We start from the raw sequence: 16,714 nt of genomic DNA on the forward strand, positions 1-16,714 counted from the left end.
TGTTCTCAGACCCTCTCTGCACCCTAACCTCCTCCGCAAGAAAACCAAGGGTCTCCCGGGAATCAGAAAAACCCTGCACAAAGGACGAGCTGTCACTGTGTGCCCACCAGCCGCAGGCTCCCTAGGAAATCGCCCTGGCTGGGTTTCGTCCTCTCTCCCTGTCCCCTTCCACCAGTGTTTGGATGACTCCTACGACTTGCAATGCTAAGCTGCGGAAATGCTCAAACACAAATCCCTAAGAGATTGGCAAACAGTCTGACGTCCTTACCCGAGACGCTATCAAGGACAAAACACACATGCTTCCACCTCCTGGAGCCACGTAAGACCTGTCAGATTCAACCCCCGCAGTGGAGGAAATGGCCTTTATGCCTTGTCTGGAAAATAAGCCTTCCACAGTGACCAAGGGCCTTGCAAATGGGTGAGAATAAAGTACCGTCCAAAGCATATTCTTCTTTCTACTGTACAAAGCAACTGTTTCCGTGTGACTATTAGTAAAATCTGTATGATTTCGATGAATGCCAGGGGCACCTGCTGTATTCAGAGGCAGGGGAGGGCTGCTAGGAGGATCCTGTATCATGCCTCCCTGTCCCCTGCTACTCCAAGTGTGGTATGTAGACTAGTCATGGCAACCTAAGGCTGCAAGTCCAGAGAAAAGTGGGGTGTGTTAGAAACACAGTCTCTCAGCCCACCCTGCATCTGCCAATTAGCATCCGCATTTCCCAAAGGTCCCAAGTGACAAGGCTGCACAGTTCCGTCCAGGATGCGCCACCGTGAGGACCACACTTTCCCTCTTAGAACCTGGTCCCTCCAGAGCGCAGCAGTGAAGGGGTGGTCAGCATGTGACATTTCTTATTGTCAGTATTTCTAGAAGGCTGTGAGACCAGAGAAAGGTAGGAGTGACAGAGAAACACAGGGATGGGCATGACAGGGGCAGGGGTCCTGACAGCCTCTTTCACATGCCATGTCTTGTTAAGTGGCTCACTCTACAGATTAAGCAGAAGCATGCAAAGGATACCTACCAAATTTCCTGGGAACCCAGTCAAGACCAAAAGTGAACTTCTTTATCTGCACTACCAAGTATTCAGGGAATGAGGCAAAGCGAGATGTTCTGGGAAACACAAGGGGGGGAGATCAATCAAACAAGGCAGAAAGAAAGGCGAATGCAGTCTACCGCGCACTGGCAGCTTTGTCGGAGGCGCCTGGCAACGCCAAGGACTGCCCTGTGAGGAGGAACTGAACGACAGTCAGGTGCACGGCTACTCGCCACTCGCTCCAACCTCCTGCCTCTCCGCCAAAGAAAACGCTGATGCAGGCCACAGTGAGCAAGGCGTGCAGCTGCTTCACAGCGAGCGCTTTGCTGCGACATTCGGAAAAGGGCTTTTCAGCCATTTGGTTTCCCAGCATTCTTGCAGGGTTTCCATGTATGTACTTGTAGGTGTTCTCAGTCAAGCATGCTCTGTGTCTGTGACATTCTCCAGGTGATGCAGAGAAGCCCTGCTTCACTGAGATGTAGAATCACCACCTCCAGACAATGGGCTGGTGCAAGGCAGGCAGACCAGAATTGGGTTTAGGCTGACCCTTACATTCCAGCGCCTCTTTAAATTCCTGAATCTCTGGTAGCGTGAGTCCTACAGATAGTGCTGTTTGGGAGCAATTATCTAAAGTATCTAAACCTAAGTCTTGCCTTTTAAAGGATTTTGGTTTATGTGTATGAGTATTTGCCTGCATGTGTGCGCATGCACCACTTTCGTGTCTGGTGTCTGCAAAGGCAAGAAAAGGGGACCATGTCCTCTGGAACTGAACCTGAAAATGGTTATGAGCTGCCATGTGGGTCCTGGGAACCAAACCCTGTTCCTCTGCAAGAGCAGCAAGTGCTCTTAATTGCTGAAGCATCTCCTGAGCCCACTAAGCCTTATATTTTAAACTTGATACACGTTAATTCTGAGTTCACTTCAAACGAAAGATCCAGTGTTGTAGGCTTGGGTTTATCACTTTTACGCACAGACTGACTATTCAATTTGTACATCAAATTCTTGCCTTTGTTCCGGCTCATTCAGTTACCAATCATTTCCAGAATCCGGTTGCTTGGCTGTCTATCTATGTAAACAGAAAATGAGCCACATCATTTCTTGGTCTTTTGGTTAAAATCAAGTACAGAAAATGAGCCATGGATGGTACAGTGGGTCCATTTTAAAATAAAAGATTCTGAGCTGCCGCCTCCAAACCCCACCTTTTGAATTAGAGCCATTGCCTTCTATTTGGAATACATCATTTCCCAGACTGCACAAGGCAAACATCAATGTAGTACTGCCCTCTGCTGCAGAACAGTAGACACGGCACAGGGCTAGTCATAAATAGTAGAAAGGTATAGCTTCGGGTCATCAGAAGGCTCTGTAATTCACTCCAGACCTGGGTAAATCACTGGCCCATCTAGAAGTGAGCTTACTCAGGCATCTGCTGCCAGGGCTGTGCAGTGCTCACACTAGTGAAGAACCTTGGCTGTGCATTGCTCACACTAGTGAAGAACTTCTCAACACACCAGACAGTACTGTTCTAAGAAACAGAAGTGAATTCTGCCGGCCCTAAGGTCTTGGACACTGAATTGGGCCATCACTGGCCTGTATTCTCCCCCAGACAAGTTACATAGCCTGCTGGGTCTCAAATTCTCCATCACAAGGGCAGCAGAAGGGAACAGGCCATAATGTAAGGCAGCTAAGAGGTTGGTCCTGCCAAGGAATTGATCTAGGATTATCCTGGCTCTTGCAAGAAATTTATAATCCCTTCAGTCAGGTTCTCTGGTTGTCTGAGAAGCCTCAGTAAACACCATTCTCACATAAGTGAGGTCAAGACCTCCGGTTTATCAAAGCCAAAAAAATTCACCTGCTGCTGCAGCATTTTCAACTGATGCAAAAATAAAAAGTTATCTTTTAACTGTAGGGTGGTGTATGCGAGAGAGGGTGGAGAAAGGAGAAAGGGTGGAGAAAGGGTGGAAGGGAGAGGGGGGAGATGAGAGAGCGAGAAACATGTTCGTGTGTATGGACACAGCAGGAACGTGTAGGCCAAAGGCCAACATGGGGTAACGTCCTTTCTCACTCTCCAGTGCCCCCAGGAATCTTCCTGCATCCCAGCTCCCCAGCACCATGTACACAGGCACGCATCAGCATGCTTAGCTTTTTACACAGTGCCCTGAGACCAAATGCAGGTGGGCTCTCTCCAACAGGCATCAGATTCTTTACTGACTCAGCCAACTCCCCTGCCCCGGAGCTGCTTTGCTCCTTAAATCAGTGACGTGCCAAGGGGGATTCAGGAACCACAGTTTCAGACCCTTATGCTAAAGAGCTCTGTGAAAACAGGGTCAGGGCAGGAGGATCAGTTTGACGTTGGGACAGAGGATGGGGGAAGCACAGAAGACGTGACTGGTACAGGGAACTACCAACCCCGGCGTACAAGACGGCAGAGGAAACTGTTGCCACGTTTCAAAGATGAGTGTCTTCAAAACCCCAGCCCTAAACTCAACCACACTTGCAGAGACTGCTCCACATCTATCTGTTCAGGTTCGTCTCAAGAGAGGTAAGAGTTTTCACTCATTAGCAGCAGTTTGGGGACATCAGGTTTACAGTTAAATCCAACACTGTCATAAACGGTGCTTTGTGAAAGAAGACTGAATAAGGATAAACAAAATTTCTGCATAGTCTTTTATTCCTAAACCTAATCTGTACAGCTTTTCTTAGAAATTTATACATTTTAAATAAAGACTATCAGAAAATAAATCCAAAAAATCTGTATGGATATACAATTTACTTTTTTAAAAAACTGCGGGAATTAAATTAGTCAAGTGCTCAGAACAGGTCTTGGCACTACAACAGGCAGTTACCTGATGCCGATTGGCATTATTTAAGACAAAAATTGCTCACTTATTACAACTAAGCCTAAATGCTATGGAGACATTTTACTAAGGGAAAAATAAAAGCCGCAATGACTAAAATGATTGGCTAAGTGTTAAAAACCTGCTAAGTAGAGAAGAGTACTAGTCACTTTCTACTAAATGTGCCAAAAATATAACTAGACAACCACATGCATGCCACATGATCCAAGGCATCATGCGTGTGCACACACGCACATGCACACACACAAAAGTTCACAATAACAATAGCAACACCACCCATCCTAACTACTGACAGGGACCCTGTAAAGCACTTGTCCTCAGCTCCCTTAGACCTCCTCAGTTCTATAAATAAAATAATTCTGTTATCGCTGCTTTATAGATAGGAAACAGGGTACCGGGAGGAGAGTCCTTTGGCCAAGGTCACATTGCTGCTGACCTGGAGAGTCAGCTCTGAGCCCGTGAAGGGCTCATCTTTCCCGAATGACAAGGAGGAAATGAAATCCCTCCATAGCCACATTGGCTCAAGGACCGGAGCTGGATCTTGTCCCGCTCTCTGCCTATCATGAGCAATATATTGGTGGGTGAATGGATGTTCCAAACAATAACCGTCTTCCCAGACACGGTCTGTTAGGGTCATTTACACCAGTGGTTCTCAACCTTCCTAGTGCCTCTAATCCTTTAATACAGCTCCTCCTATTGTGGTGACTCTCCCCTAACCATAACATTATTTTGTTGGGCTATATAACTGTAATTTAGCTACTACAACAAATCATAACATGTTTCTGTTTCCCAATGGTCTTATATGACCCCTGAGAAAGGGTTGTTCCCAAAGGGGTCGAGACCTACAGGTTGGGAACCACTGATTTAAAGGCTCATTGTTTCTGGTCCATCCTGACCTACAGGTGCACCAAGATCGACCTACTCTTTTTGTTTGTCTGTTTGTTTGTGATGCAGAGGTGTGTGTGTGTGTGCGCACGCACGCGCAAACACACATGCATGCATGCATGTGTAGTCTATGCTGACATTGATATCTCTCAATCGCCTAGACTGCCCATGAACTCAACCATCTTCCTACCTCAGCTTTCCAAGTTTGGGGATTATAGGGATGTACTATCACCCCTGGCCACCAAGGATACCTTTTGCCTTTTCCTGGATGTTCAGGCTCTGGGTCTAACAAAAGGAAAATTCAAGGCCTCACACTAACAAAATGTCAGTCAAATTACAGCCTACATGGCTACAAAATAAATTTAAAATAATGAATCCCCAGAAGTTCACTAGCTGGCTTTGCCAAATGCCAAAATTAGCATTTGGAACATTATAAAGTGTAATAAGGAACACGAAGCATGGCTACATACGGGCATGCGCATAATATGGTGGTGACACAGATAAACCTGGGTTAGGAGTGCAGTCAGACCAGTTGAGTCTCCCAAGCAGGCCACTTACTGGCCAATTGCTTCTCTTTTCAATGACCCCTCTGGAAAGTGGGAGACTAAAGGGGCCTACCTCACACCGCGAAGAGCACATTAAATGTGGTAACTGGTGGGTGGGAGGCTGGGCTATAGCAAGACCCTATCTCAAAACACAACACAAATAATAATAAAAGATACAGCTGACAGCAAGTTCATCACAAGCTCCTCAGGAAATAGTAAAGGGTGGGTATTTTAGGAGCTCTCATCTTTTTCTGTCCCACAAGGACTGTGTCTTCATATAACAAGTGTGACACAATGCTAGTTCTTCTCAGACCTAGAAAAAGCATAGGCACTCTGAGGAGATGGCTCTTTAGGGACCTGGGTTCAGATACCCAGAAACCATATAGCACCAGGCAGTGATACACTCAATCATTCCCATGCTCCCACAGTGAGGTGCAAGGTGGAGCTGTAGGAATCTCTGGAACTCGCAGGCCTGGCTGTGATATGGTCGTGTTATGCAAGGACCATAAAAAGAGAGGCCATGTGGCAAACGAGGTAGAAATAGGAGAAGGTTGTTCTCTGACTTCCACGTATACCATGAGGTAAGTATGTACCTGTACACATTGTACAAGCTTGTGCACACACACACACACACACACGCGCGCGCACACACACGCGCACACACACACACACACACACACACACGCACAAAATCACCAGTCCCTACAACAAAACTTACCTAAGGATAGACCGCTGGTAACAGAATGAATGACTATTAATCCTCATCTGCATAAGGATCTTTGCAAAGTTAATTTGATAAAAAAATGGGGCTTTTGTTGGGTTTTGTTTTACTTTGTTTTGTTATTTTTGGTTCTCTGATTTTGCTCTGAGGTATATGGGGACTGGATTTTTGGAGTGGTTGTTGTTTTGTTTTGTTTTCTGTACTGAGAAACAAACCCAGAGCTCACACACACCTAGCAGGCCCTCTGCCACGGAGATGTGTCTCTAACTCTTAATCTTTGAAATAAATGGTCTTATTTTCCTGTTTCTGGCATGTGACGTCTAACCTGAAGCAAACAGGATCCTGAAGGCTCTGCAGACAGCAACCAACGGCAGGCCAGCGTGCCAATTAGGCTGTAGGGGAAGAAAAGCAGGGCACCACGGCCCTGCACCCTTCACTCTGTCAACTCAGACCTCACTCTCGCCCTTCAAGAGGAGGCCAAAAACATTCCCCAGTAGTAAAATTCCAGAGACAAGCTTCCTCCAGCTAAAAAAAAATAGCTGGCTGATAGCTTGCTTGTTTATCATCTGTGAAATCCTGGGCTCAACCTCCAGCACGGCAAGGGAGTGTAGAGAAGGAGGAAGCAGACTTTCCAATTAAAAGGCAAACAGGGAGAACTGGGTGGAAATAGCTCCCAGCAGCCCTTTACTCTATGTCTCTATAAGCGCTTTTTCCCCCACTCAAGGGCCAACATGAAGCATGTTTGCAAGTACTGACTGTAGCAGATCCTCAAGTGGAGAAAAAGACCGCATGGACCTGACAGCCAGGCTCACACATGAACATGACGTATCTCCTAACTGGGCTGTAAGGGGCTCACCATGCACACGCTCATGCCTACCTAGCATGCCCAAGACTTCCCCGAGAGGCACATGATCAACCAAGGCCTATGCCAAAACATAACTGTAAAACTACAACATACTGCTCCGGGGTTTACATATTGAAGGCTGCCATGAGTGGTTTTGGGATTTCTTTACCAGTTACCATTCTTGCCATGAGGGGAGCAAGGGTGTTTCTCAACCCTACTCTCGTGGCAAGAGAGGGAAAAAAAAAGCGGGGGCAAATTTCAACTGCAGAATAAACCACAATTTTGTTTTTTGAAAAAAAAAAAAAAAGGTAGGTGGACACTCCCCCACCCAGCACATAACCCGATCACAGGATGGACTGTCCTATTGGTCAGGCTAATGGAGTGACGTGAATGACAGCTACAGGTGACCATCACGATCCATCCCACCCTCAGGAACAGCATTCACAAACTCCCAGAACACCCAGGCCCTTCTGCTGCCTCTGCTCCCCACCTCCCCCAGGGACTGCCAGCCCTACTCACTTCACCCCTGCAGACTTGGCCTGCAGGGCGCTGCTCCAGAAATCCTCCACGTTGTCTGGCTCGGCAAAGGCCTGGAGGCAGGCACTGAAGGGGATCTTGGCTCGCACCAGCTCGGGAAGGGGTCTTCGGTTGGCTTCGGCTTCTCTCCTCATCAGTTCATAGGCGATCAGCTCATCTGAGGAAGAGCAAGGAAGGAACCTGCGGTGGTCTGCTTCTCTTGTGCACAGGAGCCACACCCCTTTGGGTGGTATATTTCCTTATAGGTCAGGATTGCTGCCTGTCTGTGTGTGTGTGTGTTCCAGAGAAGTCTTCCCAAAGGCCCTTCCCAAGACTTAGAGGCTTTATGGAGTCAGAAATACTTTTTAATTCTATTTTTTGTTTGTTTGTTTGTTTGTTTTTGAGACAGGGTTTCTCTGTGTGGCCCTGGCTGTTCTAGAACTCACTCTGTAGACCAGGCTGGCCTTGAACTCACAAAGATCTGCCTGCCTCTGCCTCCTGAAGGCTGAGATTAAAGGTTTGAGCAACCAGCGCCCAGCTATCACTCGAATTTTTCTTTATTCTTGCTTGTTTTGCTATTTCATTTTGAGACCAACAAGAAGGAACTGAGTCCCGATGAGACAACAATGACTCAGGGACCTGCTGTTCCATTTTCCCACCCTCCAGTGACCCAGGTGCCGCTCTTCAACTGAGTCACACCAGAGTTTGCAGCTGTCAGGGAACCAAGGGCTCTCCTCTCCCCAGGCCCTTCACTTCCCTGACAAAGAAACTAAGGCCACTGAGAAGCCTAGACTTAGAGGCCTGGTCAACAAACACAGATGAGGCCCAGAAGAGATATAACCCCAAGCGCGGGGTTAGACTTTTCAAGATTGGGTGCTTGGTTGGGGAGGGGCTGCCAACTTTAAGGTGTCTGGAAAAGAACATGGCCAAGGAAAGGAGATGAATCAGGATTGTCAGCGAGCTCCAGACAATGGTGAGATTCGGTGTCACATGCTTTCTGATTTGGTTCCTCCAGCCACTGTGACTATGGTCACGGGTCCCACAATGGCATGAGGTTAAGGGGAGCATGTGTCTAAGCCTGCTCTTATTCACTAACACCACCCCGGAAATACAACCAACCCACAGAAACAGCACCCAGTCCACTGCCTGGAGGCCTCCTGGGGCAATAATAAGAGGAAAGAAGTGAGCATGCTGGGGACCCTTGAGGGACCAGAGATCTGCTCCCATTTTGACACCAACTGCAGGTAAAACATCACAGGTACTTTGAATGTCATTTCCTTTCTGGTTGATTATTTCACAATAGCAACAACAATAACAAAAATTTCCTCCTAATAGATTGGTCTATGCACATACATATTTCCTAACCCCTCTGGAAAGCTTTTAAAACCCCTTTTAGGCCGGTGGTGGTGGCGCACGCCTTTAATCCTAGCACTCGGGAGGCAGAGGCAGGGGGATCTCTGTAAGTTTGAGGCCAGGCTGGTCTACAAGAGCTAGTGCCAGAACAGGCTCCAAAGCTACACAGAGAAACCCTGTCTCGAAAAAAAATCCAAAAACGACAAAAAATGCCATCTCTGTCCACCGTCAATTTACAACACAGTACTTCTATCTAGCCTACAAACGTTAAATGTTACGAGAAATCCAGAAACTAAACTATATGTCTCCTTTCTTTTCTTAAAAAAGATTACCACTCATATAGCGAATCAGAGACACAGGACTGCATTAAAGCTTTCAAAATGCAAACAGATTCATTCTGCCTCGCCTTACCAACTACATCAGTAAAGCAACTGTTCAAGTGAGAGTCTGGTACTTCTCCCTGACAATAAGAATCATCACAAGAGGATCTGGATGGCAGCCTTGCATGGACGACGCTTCTGCAGCGACACCTGCTGGGCCAGAGTGCTGCTGCTCCTACTAATCCTGTAGTTGGGGCTGCTGTAAGCCAACTCATGCAGCTCTCCTCATTTTGCATTTACAAAGGTACCCCTGTCTCACCATCCTCACATCCTATATAGCATGTGAATTCCCTTTGAGAAACTGAGCACTGAGACTCTCAAACCAACATTAATTTTAGAGAACACTCTTTGTCATGAAGGCTGACAGACCTGAACAGAACCTGTAAGTCTGAGGTGAGCAAGGAAAACCAATTGTTCCTTCCAGTGGCTCAGACTGACAAGCAACTTGTCAGGTTCTCCCAGCATCTAGGAGGTAAAGCCTCCATGTCTAGCTGTCAGAGATTGTCTAGATTAGTTTAGCCCCTGACCAAGCCTGTGAGGGATTGTCTTGGTTAGGTTCATTTGAATGGGAAGATCCACCTTAAAAATGAGTAGCCCCATCAGCGTCCTGAGTGCATATGAAGAAGACAGCAAGCTGAACACAAGCTTCCTCTGTTTCCAGGCTGGAAAGAAATGTAACCAGCTCCCTTCACTCTTCGACACAACTTTCCTGTAATGGTGGACTACATGCTGCAACTTTGGCACAAAATAACCCCTCCCTCCCTCCCTCTGTGTGTTCCTTCCTCCCTCTCTCCCTCCCTCCCTTCCTCTCTTTCTCCCTCTCTCTCTCCCTCTCTTTCTCCCTCTCTCCCTTCCTCCCTTTCTCCCTACTGCCCTCCCTCTCTTTCTCCCTCCCTCCCTCCCCCCAGTGACTTTTGTCAGACACTTCATGGAACAACAGGAAAAGTAACACAGCCCTCACTCTCAAAAGGCAACAAAGCACACACTCCACAGCCTCCCGTATTTCGGATGATGGTCAAGAATCTACATGCAATCCAAAGCTGTATGCATGCATAGAGAATGGAAATAATTTCATCTTTAAACCATCAGGACCATCACTTCCCAATATCATAATAAATTAATACCACCAGAAAGTAGCAATAGGCACTCAAAGAGAAGTTTTTACAAGTATGGCGGGTACCCCAAAATGAGCAATCCAACAGCCATTTTTCCCTTTTCTTCTCTAAGACAAAACTCTAAGGAATACCATCCACCCCTTCTGCCTGGGAAGAATCAGATGATACTGATAGTATGGGAAGGAGCCATGCCCGGAAAGGCTACACGGTGGCACCTCTCCTGCATTTCAAAGTCCAGGCATTCTCCTCTTGGGCCTCACTGTTACAGAGTGCCCTGCCTGCAAGTCACCTCCCAGGAGGCCTGCCTTAAAGACTCAGGCAGAAAATCTCTGATTCCACTTCTAGCACCCAAAGATCCATTTCCATCCAGCTTTATACCAGAGCATCTTTTCAGTGTCACGAGAGAACCCTACCCACATCGCCACAAACGACACAATTGTGCTGACTGCAGCCTAACCGTGAGCCCCATTTCTGGGTCCTAAAGCAGTTCCTGTCCAGAATCCTCTGCAAAGCCTGCCAAAATACATTTAGCCACCTCCACAGACAGTCACGCGGGGACTTGAAAAAAATAAGAAGGGCCGTGCAACGCAAACACAGCCCATCCATCCCAGTGACCGGGCACCCGATCTCTGGGGCAGGTCTGCCCACAAGGAGACACACATGGCTCTTTTCCCGTTTGGGACTGTTACCTTTGTTGGTTGCTGCCTCCATGGCCACAGGTAACTGCATCAGGTAGTCCACCCTCTCCGTATAGCGGACCTTCCGGGTCTGACAACACTGAATGCGCTCTTCCACCAAAAACCGGAAAACGTCACTTGGGTTTTCTGAGCCAATGCGATTCCTCTGAAGGTCAGATAGAACCAGGTTAGTGGACACAGGGAATGAAGCCATTAATAAAATATAGCACAATGTCAACTATGATTCTGGCATCAAGATCTTTCTTTATGGAGTATTGTTTTTGGACATGAGAGTCGACCAGATTAAGACACTGTGATTTCTATAGTGTCCCCAAATGAGAGGTTGAATAAATAAATTCAAGTTCACCTGTGAAGTAATATTACAAAGCCATTAAAACCACAGAAGACGGATAGGTGTTGGTGGGATTAGAAGAAGGAAGGAAGATAAGCTAATGAATAGAAAGAGGAAAATATACCGTCCTGGGAAAACAAGGTATGTTTGATACAGTTCTAAGTGCACAAATGAAGAAACCATGCTATATTAGGGCACACAAGGATACGGCAATAAGCGAAGGAAAACACTACTCACACACACAATTCACACATGGTTGGGGAAAACACTACTCTCACACACAGAATTCACACACGATTGGGAAATGACTAAAGGATCAGTTGCCAAAATGTTAGCCACAGCGCCTGCTATCATGACAGCTCTGATTCGCTCCTCTGAGTTTTCTCCCCTTTCTGCAAAGAACACTTTGATAACCAAGGGGGAAAGGCTGCTATTCTATTCTGTTTAAGGTGAATTCTTCATGGCTTCCATAGGATTCAGGTCTGCTGCACCAGCTGTGTGATCAGCTGAGTGGTAGTGGTTCGATATCAAGGACCTGGAGGGGCTCTCAGGAGGCTCTGTCCAGAGGCCAGGCACACCCATCACACACACAGCGTGAAAGCCATACAAAGCCGGCAGCATCTGGAACCCAAATGTGAGAGGCAGCCACATCAAGTGCCAGCGGAGACAGCCACCGAGAGGCCCGGTGAGTGACTGATGTAAAGAAAAGGGTCATTTGGTCACACCATCCCTAGAGTCACTCTGTGGGATGCTCTCCAGACTTACCTCTACCAGGTTGACCAGGTGCAAGAAAAACTCCTGGGCATCTTGCTGTCTGTTAGAAGAAAATTCTGGATGGCTCTTGCTGACAAAGGCCTTGAACATGCGTGGGGAGATCCCGTTCTGTTGAGGCTAGAGAATAAAGGCAAAATCATCTTCTGTAGGCTAAAACCTACTACTCTTCTAAAGAGATACAGTAATAAAATGACTCCTAGTGACATAACACTGTACCCATCCGTAAGAGCATCACTCAGCCCACATCAGAGAAGCTCCTTGCAGTAGACAGTAATGCCCATAGAGTCGCACAAGTGACAATGGTAGAGAATGAGAGACTTTGTAGAGTACTCAGTCCTAAACAGGACCGATGCGCATATGAACTCACAGAGACTGTGGCAGCACAGGACCTGCACAGGTTCAAACTAGATAAAGTCCCAGCACTGAGAGAGGAACGCATGATCCACCTCTACACAGAAACGGCCTGCACAATCCTTGCTGACAGAGAAAAACCAGCTTTCTTCAGCGGAGTGTCACTGGACAGATACAGCAACACTCTAGGGAAGGTCCTCCCACCACGAGTAGTCAGCAACACAAAACAAAGTCCTTGTTTTGTTTTGTTGGTTGGTTGTTTAGTAAACTTTTTGTTTTTGCTCTGTTTTGAAATTTTGTCTTACTGGTTTTTTGTTTCTTTGACTTTTGTTTTTTTTATTTTTGTCTTTTACTTTAGGGAAAGAAGGAAGAACACAATGTTGGGTAGGTGGGGAGGATCTGAGAGGTATCAGAGGAAAGAATACGATCAAAATATATTGTATGAAATAAGGATATACATGAAAACACTAAATTAAAAAAAGAATAAATCAGCAGATAACCCTTTCTGAAACCCGAATGGCAAGTGGGTGTGGCCTAACTGTAAATCCCACCTTTTGAATGAGGAGAAAGCGACCATGACAAGAGCCAGCATCAACAGGGTATGTAGACATTGCTCCATATAAACTTTATGGGAACAAGGCTAGCTCAGTTGGCAAAGTATTCATCTAGCATGCATGAAATCTGCGACTCCATCCCCAGTACCACAGAAGCAGGTGTGGTGGGATACATCCGTAATCCCAGCACTCAGGAGGTGGACGCAGGAAGAGCAAAAGCTTGGTGTCATCCTTAGCTACATAGCAAGTCTAAGAATCACCTGGAGTCCATAAGACTGTCTAAAATATCTAGACACACATACACACACACACACATATATACATATATACATACATATATTTATAGGGATATATATACATACATACACACATATATATACATATATAAATACATATATTTATAGGGATATATATACATACATACACACACAGAGAGAGAGAGAGAGAGAGAGAGAGAGAGAGAGAGAGAGAGAGAAAGAGAGAGAGAGAGAATAAAACCTTATGTGAGAACAAATTGGGACTCTTCCTGTGGACTCAGAAATCAGGAGAGTGGGTGCCAATGCTCCACTTTGTTAACAGGCTTGAAGCCCATCCTCATAGAACGTGTGACACAGGGGCCAAGCTTCCTAGCAGACTAAAGATGCGCTATAGAGGGGAACCCCGGCAGCAGAGGAAGAGTTCATAGGGCCAGGGAGGTGACCTAGTGGTGAAGAGCACTCACTGCTTTGCCAGAGGTTCTGGGTTCAGATCCCAGCACCCACGCCAGGCTTCAGGCAGCTCACAACCACCTGTAACTCCAACATCAGAGGAGCCGGACATCGCTGGCCTCTGCCCACACCTGCACTCACAAAGGTTAATTATTGATGCCTGTCAGTGTTCAGAATGCCCGAGGGGATGCAGTATGCTTTGCTTTCTACACAAAGATGCAAGTTTGTTTTCTTTTTCTTTTTTAGTTTATGTATATGTTCATGTGTGCGCGCAAACATGTGAGTATGCATGTAGACGCGAAAGGTCAATGTTGGATGTCTTCCTTAGTGGTTTCATCACCTTATTTTTTTGGGACAGGATCTTTCACCAGACCTGCAGCTCGTGCACCAGCTAAACTGCTGGGCAGTAAACATCAAACATCACACTGCCTCCGCCTCCCCAGAACTGAGACTAGAAGTGAGTCTTTGGCAGTTTCTAAAAGATTGTTCCTAAAGCCCTATATACAAGGTTGTTCTCTGGCCACTAAATGCATATGCACAGAGATTGCAATGCTGGCTTACACACACACACACACACACACACACACACACACACACACAAGGCTGGGCTCTGCATACCACAGTTTCTAAAATGTCAACATAAAAACTAAAGAATTGAGTTAAGGAGCTCACGTTTTCCATTTGACAGTGGCCTAGTGATATCACCTAAGTGTTCCTACAGCCCTAGCATGTAAAATGAGGACAGAGGACGGCACATGGACTGATGTCTTGGTTGTAGGCTATCTCTTGACCACTCACTTTATAAAAGGGTGGCCCTGAGTCTCCAGAATAACCCACCACCCAGGAAGCCTGTGGTACGACTAGGTTACTGTACTTCTTTCTCCTTCAGCAAGTGAAAAAAAAAAAAGCCAGCTAAAGTTAGAGACAGGACTGCAGTGCCCAGGCTCTCCCAATGCTTGCCCAGAACCTTCTAACAGCGTGCTGCACACAGCCAGACAGTGTCCACTCACTCCCCAGAGCCCAATGCTCTCATTAACGAGCAAAAAAGTGAGCTAGCTGGAGCTTCCAGAGCATCAGAGCAACGCCTGAAGGTATTTCTGACCACAGACAGTTGCTGGCCAGTTCCAGCACTGGGCGGTATTTGGGGGAAGAGCTATTAGCATGATTGCTCTGAGTAACTGGCATGCTAGAACGATTCGGTGTGTGGAGTAGAGGGAGCACTTACAAACCGAGAAGGGCAAGTCCTGTTGGCAGCCTCGCTCTCCAGCAGCCCCACCTCAAGCCCAACTGTGAAGGCGCTAACGCTGAACCCTATGCAGTCTTTCTCCTCCTTCTGTTTGTTTCATTCTCTGATAGAAAACAACCAGATTGAAGCTGCTTAATTTTAGTTATGTAACAACTCAACATGGTGGAAACAACCTTAATAGAAGGCTGTATCTACGGTTTGATTCACTTAGAAACATTACCTTGTGCTTACATACAATGAAACGTGTTTTCTTAGTGTTAAAAAAAAAAACGACAAGAATGTTATATTTGCCCAACAGGGGTAAATACAAACAAAAGAAAGAAAAACTCCATCCATGCTTAAAGCTAAAATCCTACTACCTCGGGCTGGAGAGATGGCTCAGTGGTTAAGAGCACTGACTGCTCTTTCAAAGGTCCCGAGTTCAATTCCCAGCAACCACATGGTGGCTCACAACCATCTGTAATGGGGTCTGGTGCCCTCTTCGGGCCTGCAGGCATACACACAGACAGAATATTGTATGTTAAATAAATAAATTTAAAAAAAAATCCTACTACCTCTGTGTGCCAGGATGCTGGTTACCTCGGGTGACATTAAAGCCTACAGTGGTGTCAACCTTATTTTATTTGGGAATCAAACTGTCCCAGACTCAGTTTCTCTGAATACACAACTACTTCAAACATGTTATTTGCAGGGGAAAAGCCTGAAGGATTGTCACCTTCAAATTCTGTGAAAGCACCTGTCCAGATGAGCAAGAGTCTGGGAGCTATCCTCCGCAGAAATAAACAAGTAGAACAAACACCAAGAACAAACTCTTTTTTTTTTTTAGTGATTACTTTTAGTGAATTTTTATTGATTTTATTGAGCTCTACATTTTTCTCTGTTCCCCTCCCTGCCTCTCCCCACCCCTTTTCAACCATCCCACAAGGTCCCATGCTCCCAATTTACTCAGGAAATCTTGTCTTTTTCTACTTCCCATAAGATTACATCTATGTAAGTCTCTCTTAGGGTCCTCGTTGTTGTCTAAAAACTCAGGGATTGTGGTTTATGGGCTGTTTTACTTTGCTTTATGTTTAAAAACCACCTATGAGTGAATACATGTGATAATTGTCTTTCTGTGACTTGGTTACCTCACTCAAAATAATGTTTTCTAGCTCCATCCATTTTCCTGCAAAATTTAAGATGTTATTTTTTTCTGCTGTGTAGTACTCCATTGTATAAATGTACCACATTTTCATTATTCATTCTTCAGTCGAGGGGCATTTAGGTTGTTTTCAGGTTCTGGCTATGACAAACAAAGCTGCTATGAACATAGTTGAGCACATGTCCTTGTAGCATGATTGAGCATCCTTTGGATACATACCCAAAGTGGTATTACTGGGTCTTGAGGTAAGTTGTTTCCTAATTTTCTGAGAAATCGCCACACAGACATCCAAAGGGGCTGTACCAGCTTGCATTCCCACCAGCAATGCAGAAGTGGTCCCTTTCCCCACAACCTCTCCAGCATAAGTTATCATCAGTGTTTTTGATCTTGGCCATTCTTATAAGTGTAAAATGGAATCTCAGAGACATTTTGATTTGCATTTCTCTGATGACTAAGGATGTTGAACATTTCCTTAAGTGTCTTTCAGCCATTTTAGATTCCTCTGTTAAGAATTCTCTGTTTCGGTCTGTACTTCATTTTTTTTTTTTTTGATTATGTGTTCTTTGATGGCCAATTTCTTGAGTTCTTTGTATATTTTGGAGATCAGACCTCTGTCTGATGTGGAGTTAGTGAAGAACTTTTCCCATTCTGTTGGCTGTCGTTTTGT

At 45.9% G+C, this 16,714-nt stretch overlaps 1 protein-coding gene across 2 annotated transcripts in view; it reads right to left on the reverse strand.

Moving 5' to 3' along the window:
- The window catches only part of Usp13 (ubiquitin specific peptidase 13), a 117,509-nt gene that overhangs the window by 28,069 nt on the left and 72,726 nt on the right, over positions 1-16,714 (reverse strand). For both annotated transcript variants that reach the window (XM_048429900.3, XM_048429899.3), the window contains exons 11-14: positions 12,040-12,165; positions 10,935-11,088; positions 7,401-7,575; positions 1,020-1,108 (exon numbers count right to left, since the gene is read on the reverse strand). In XM_048429900.3, coding sequence (XP_048285857.1) covers positions 1,020-1,108; positions 7,401-7,575; positions 10,935-11,088; positions 12,040-12,165 — 544 coding nt within the window. The remainder of the gene's footprint in view (positions 1-1,019; positions 1,109-7,400; positions 7,576-10,934; positions 11,089-12,039; positions 12,166-16,714) is intronic.

This window comes from Myodes glareolus, chromosome 20 (genome assembly GCF_982192425.1).
Source record: "Myodes glareolus chromosome 20, mMyoGla1.1, whole genome shotgun sequence".
Classification (NCBI taxonomy): Eukaryota; Metazoa; Chordata; class Mammalia; order Rodentia; family Cricetidae; genus Myodes; species Myodes glareolus.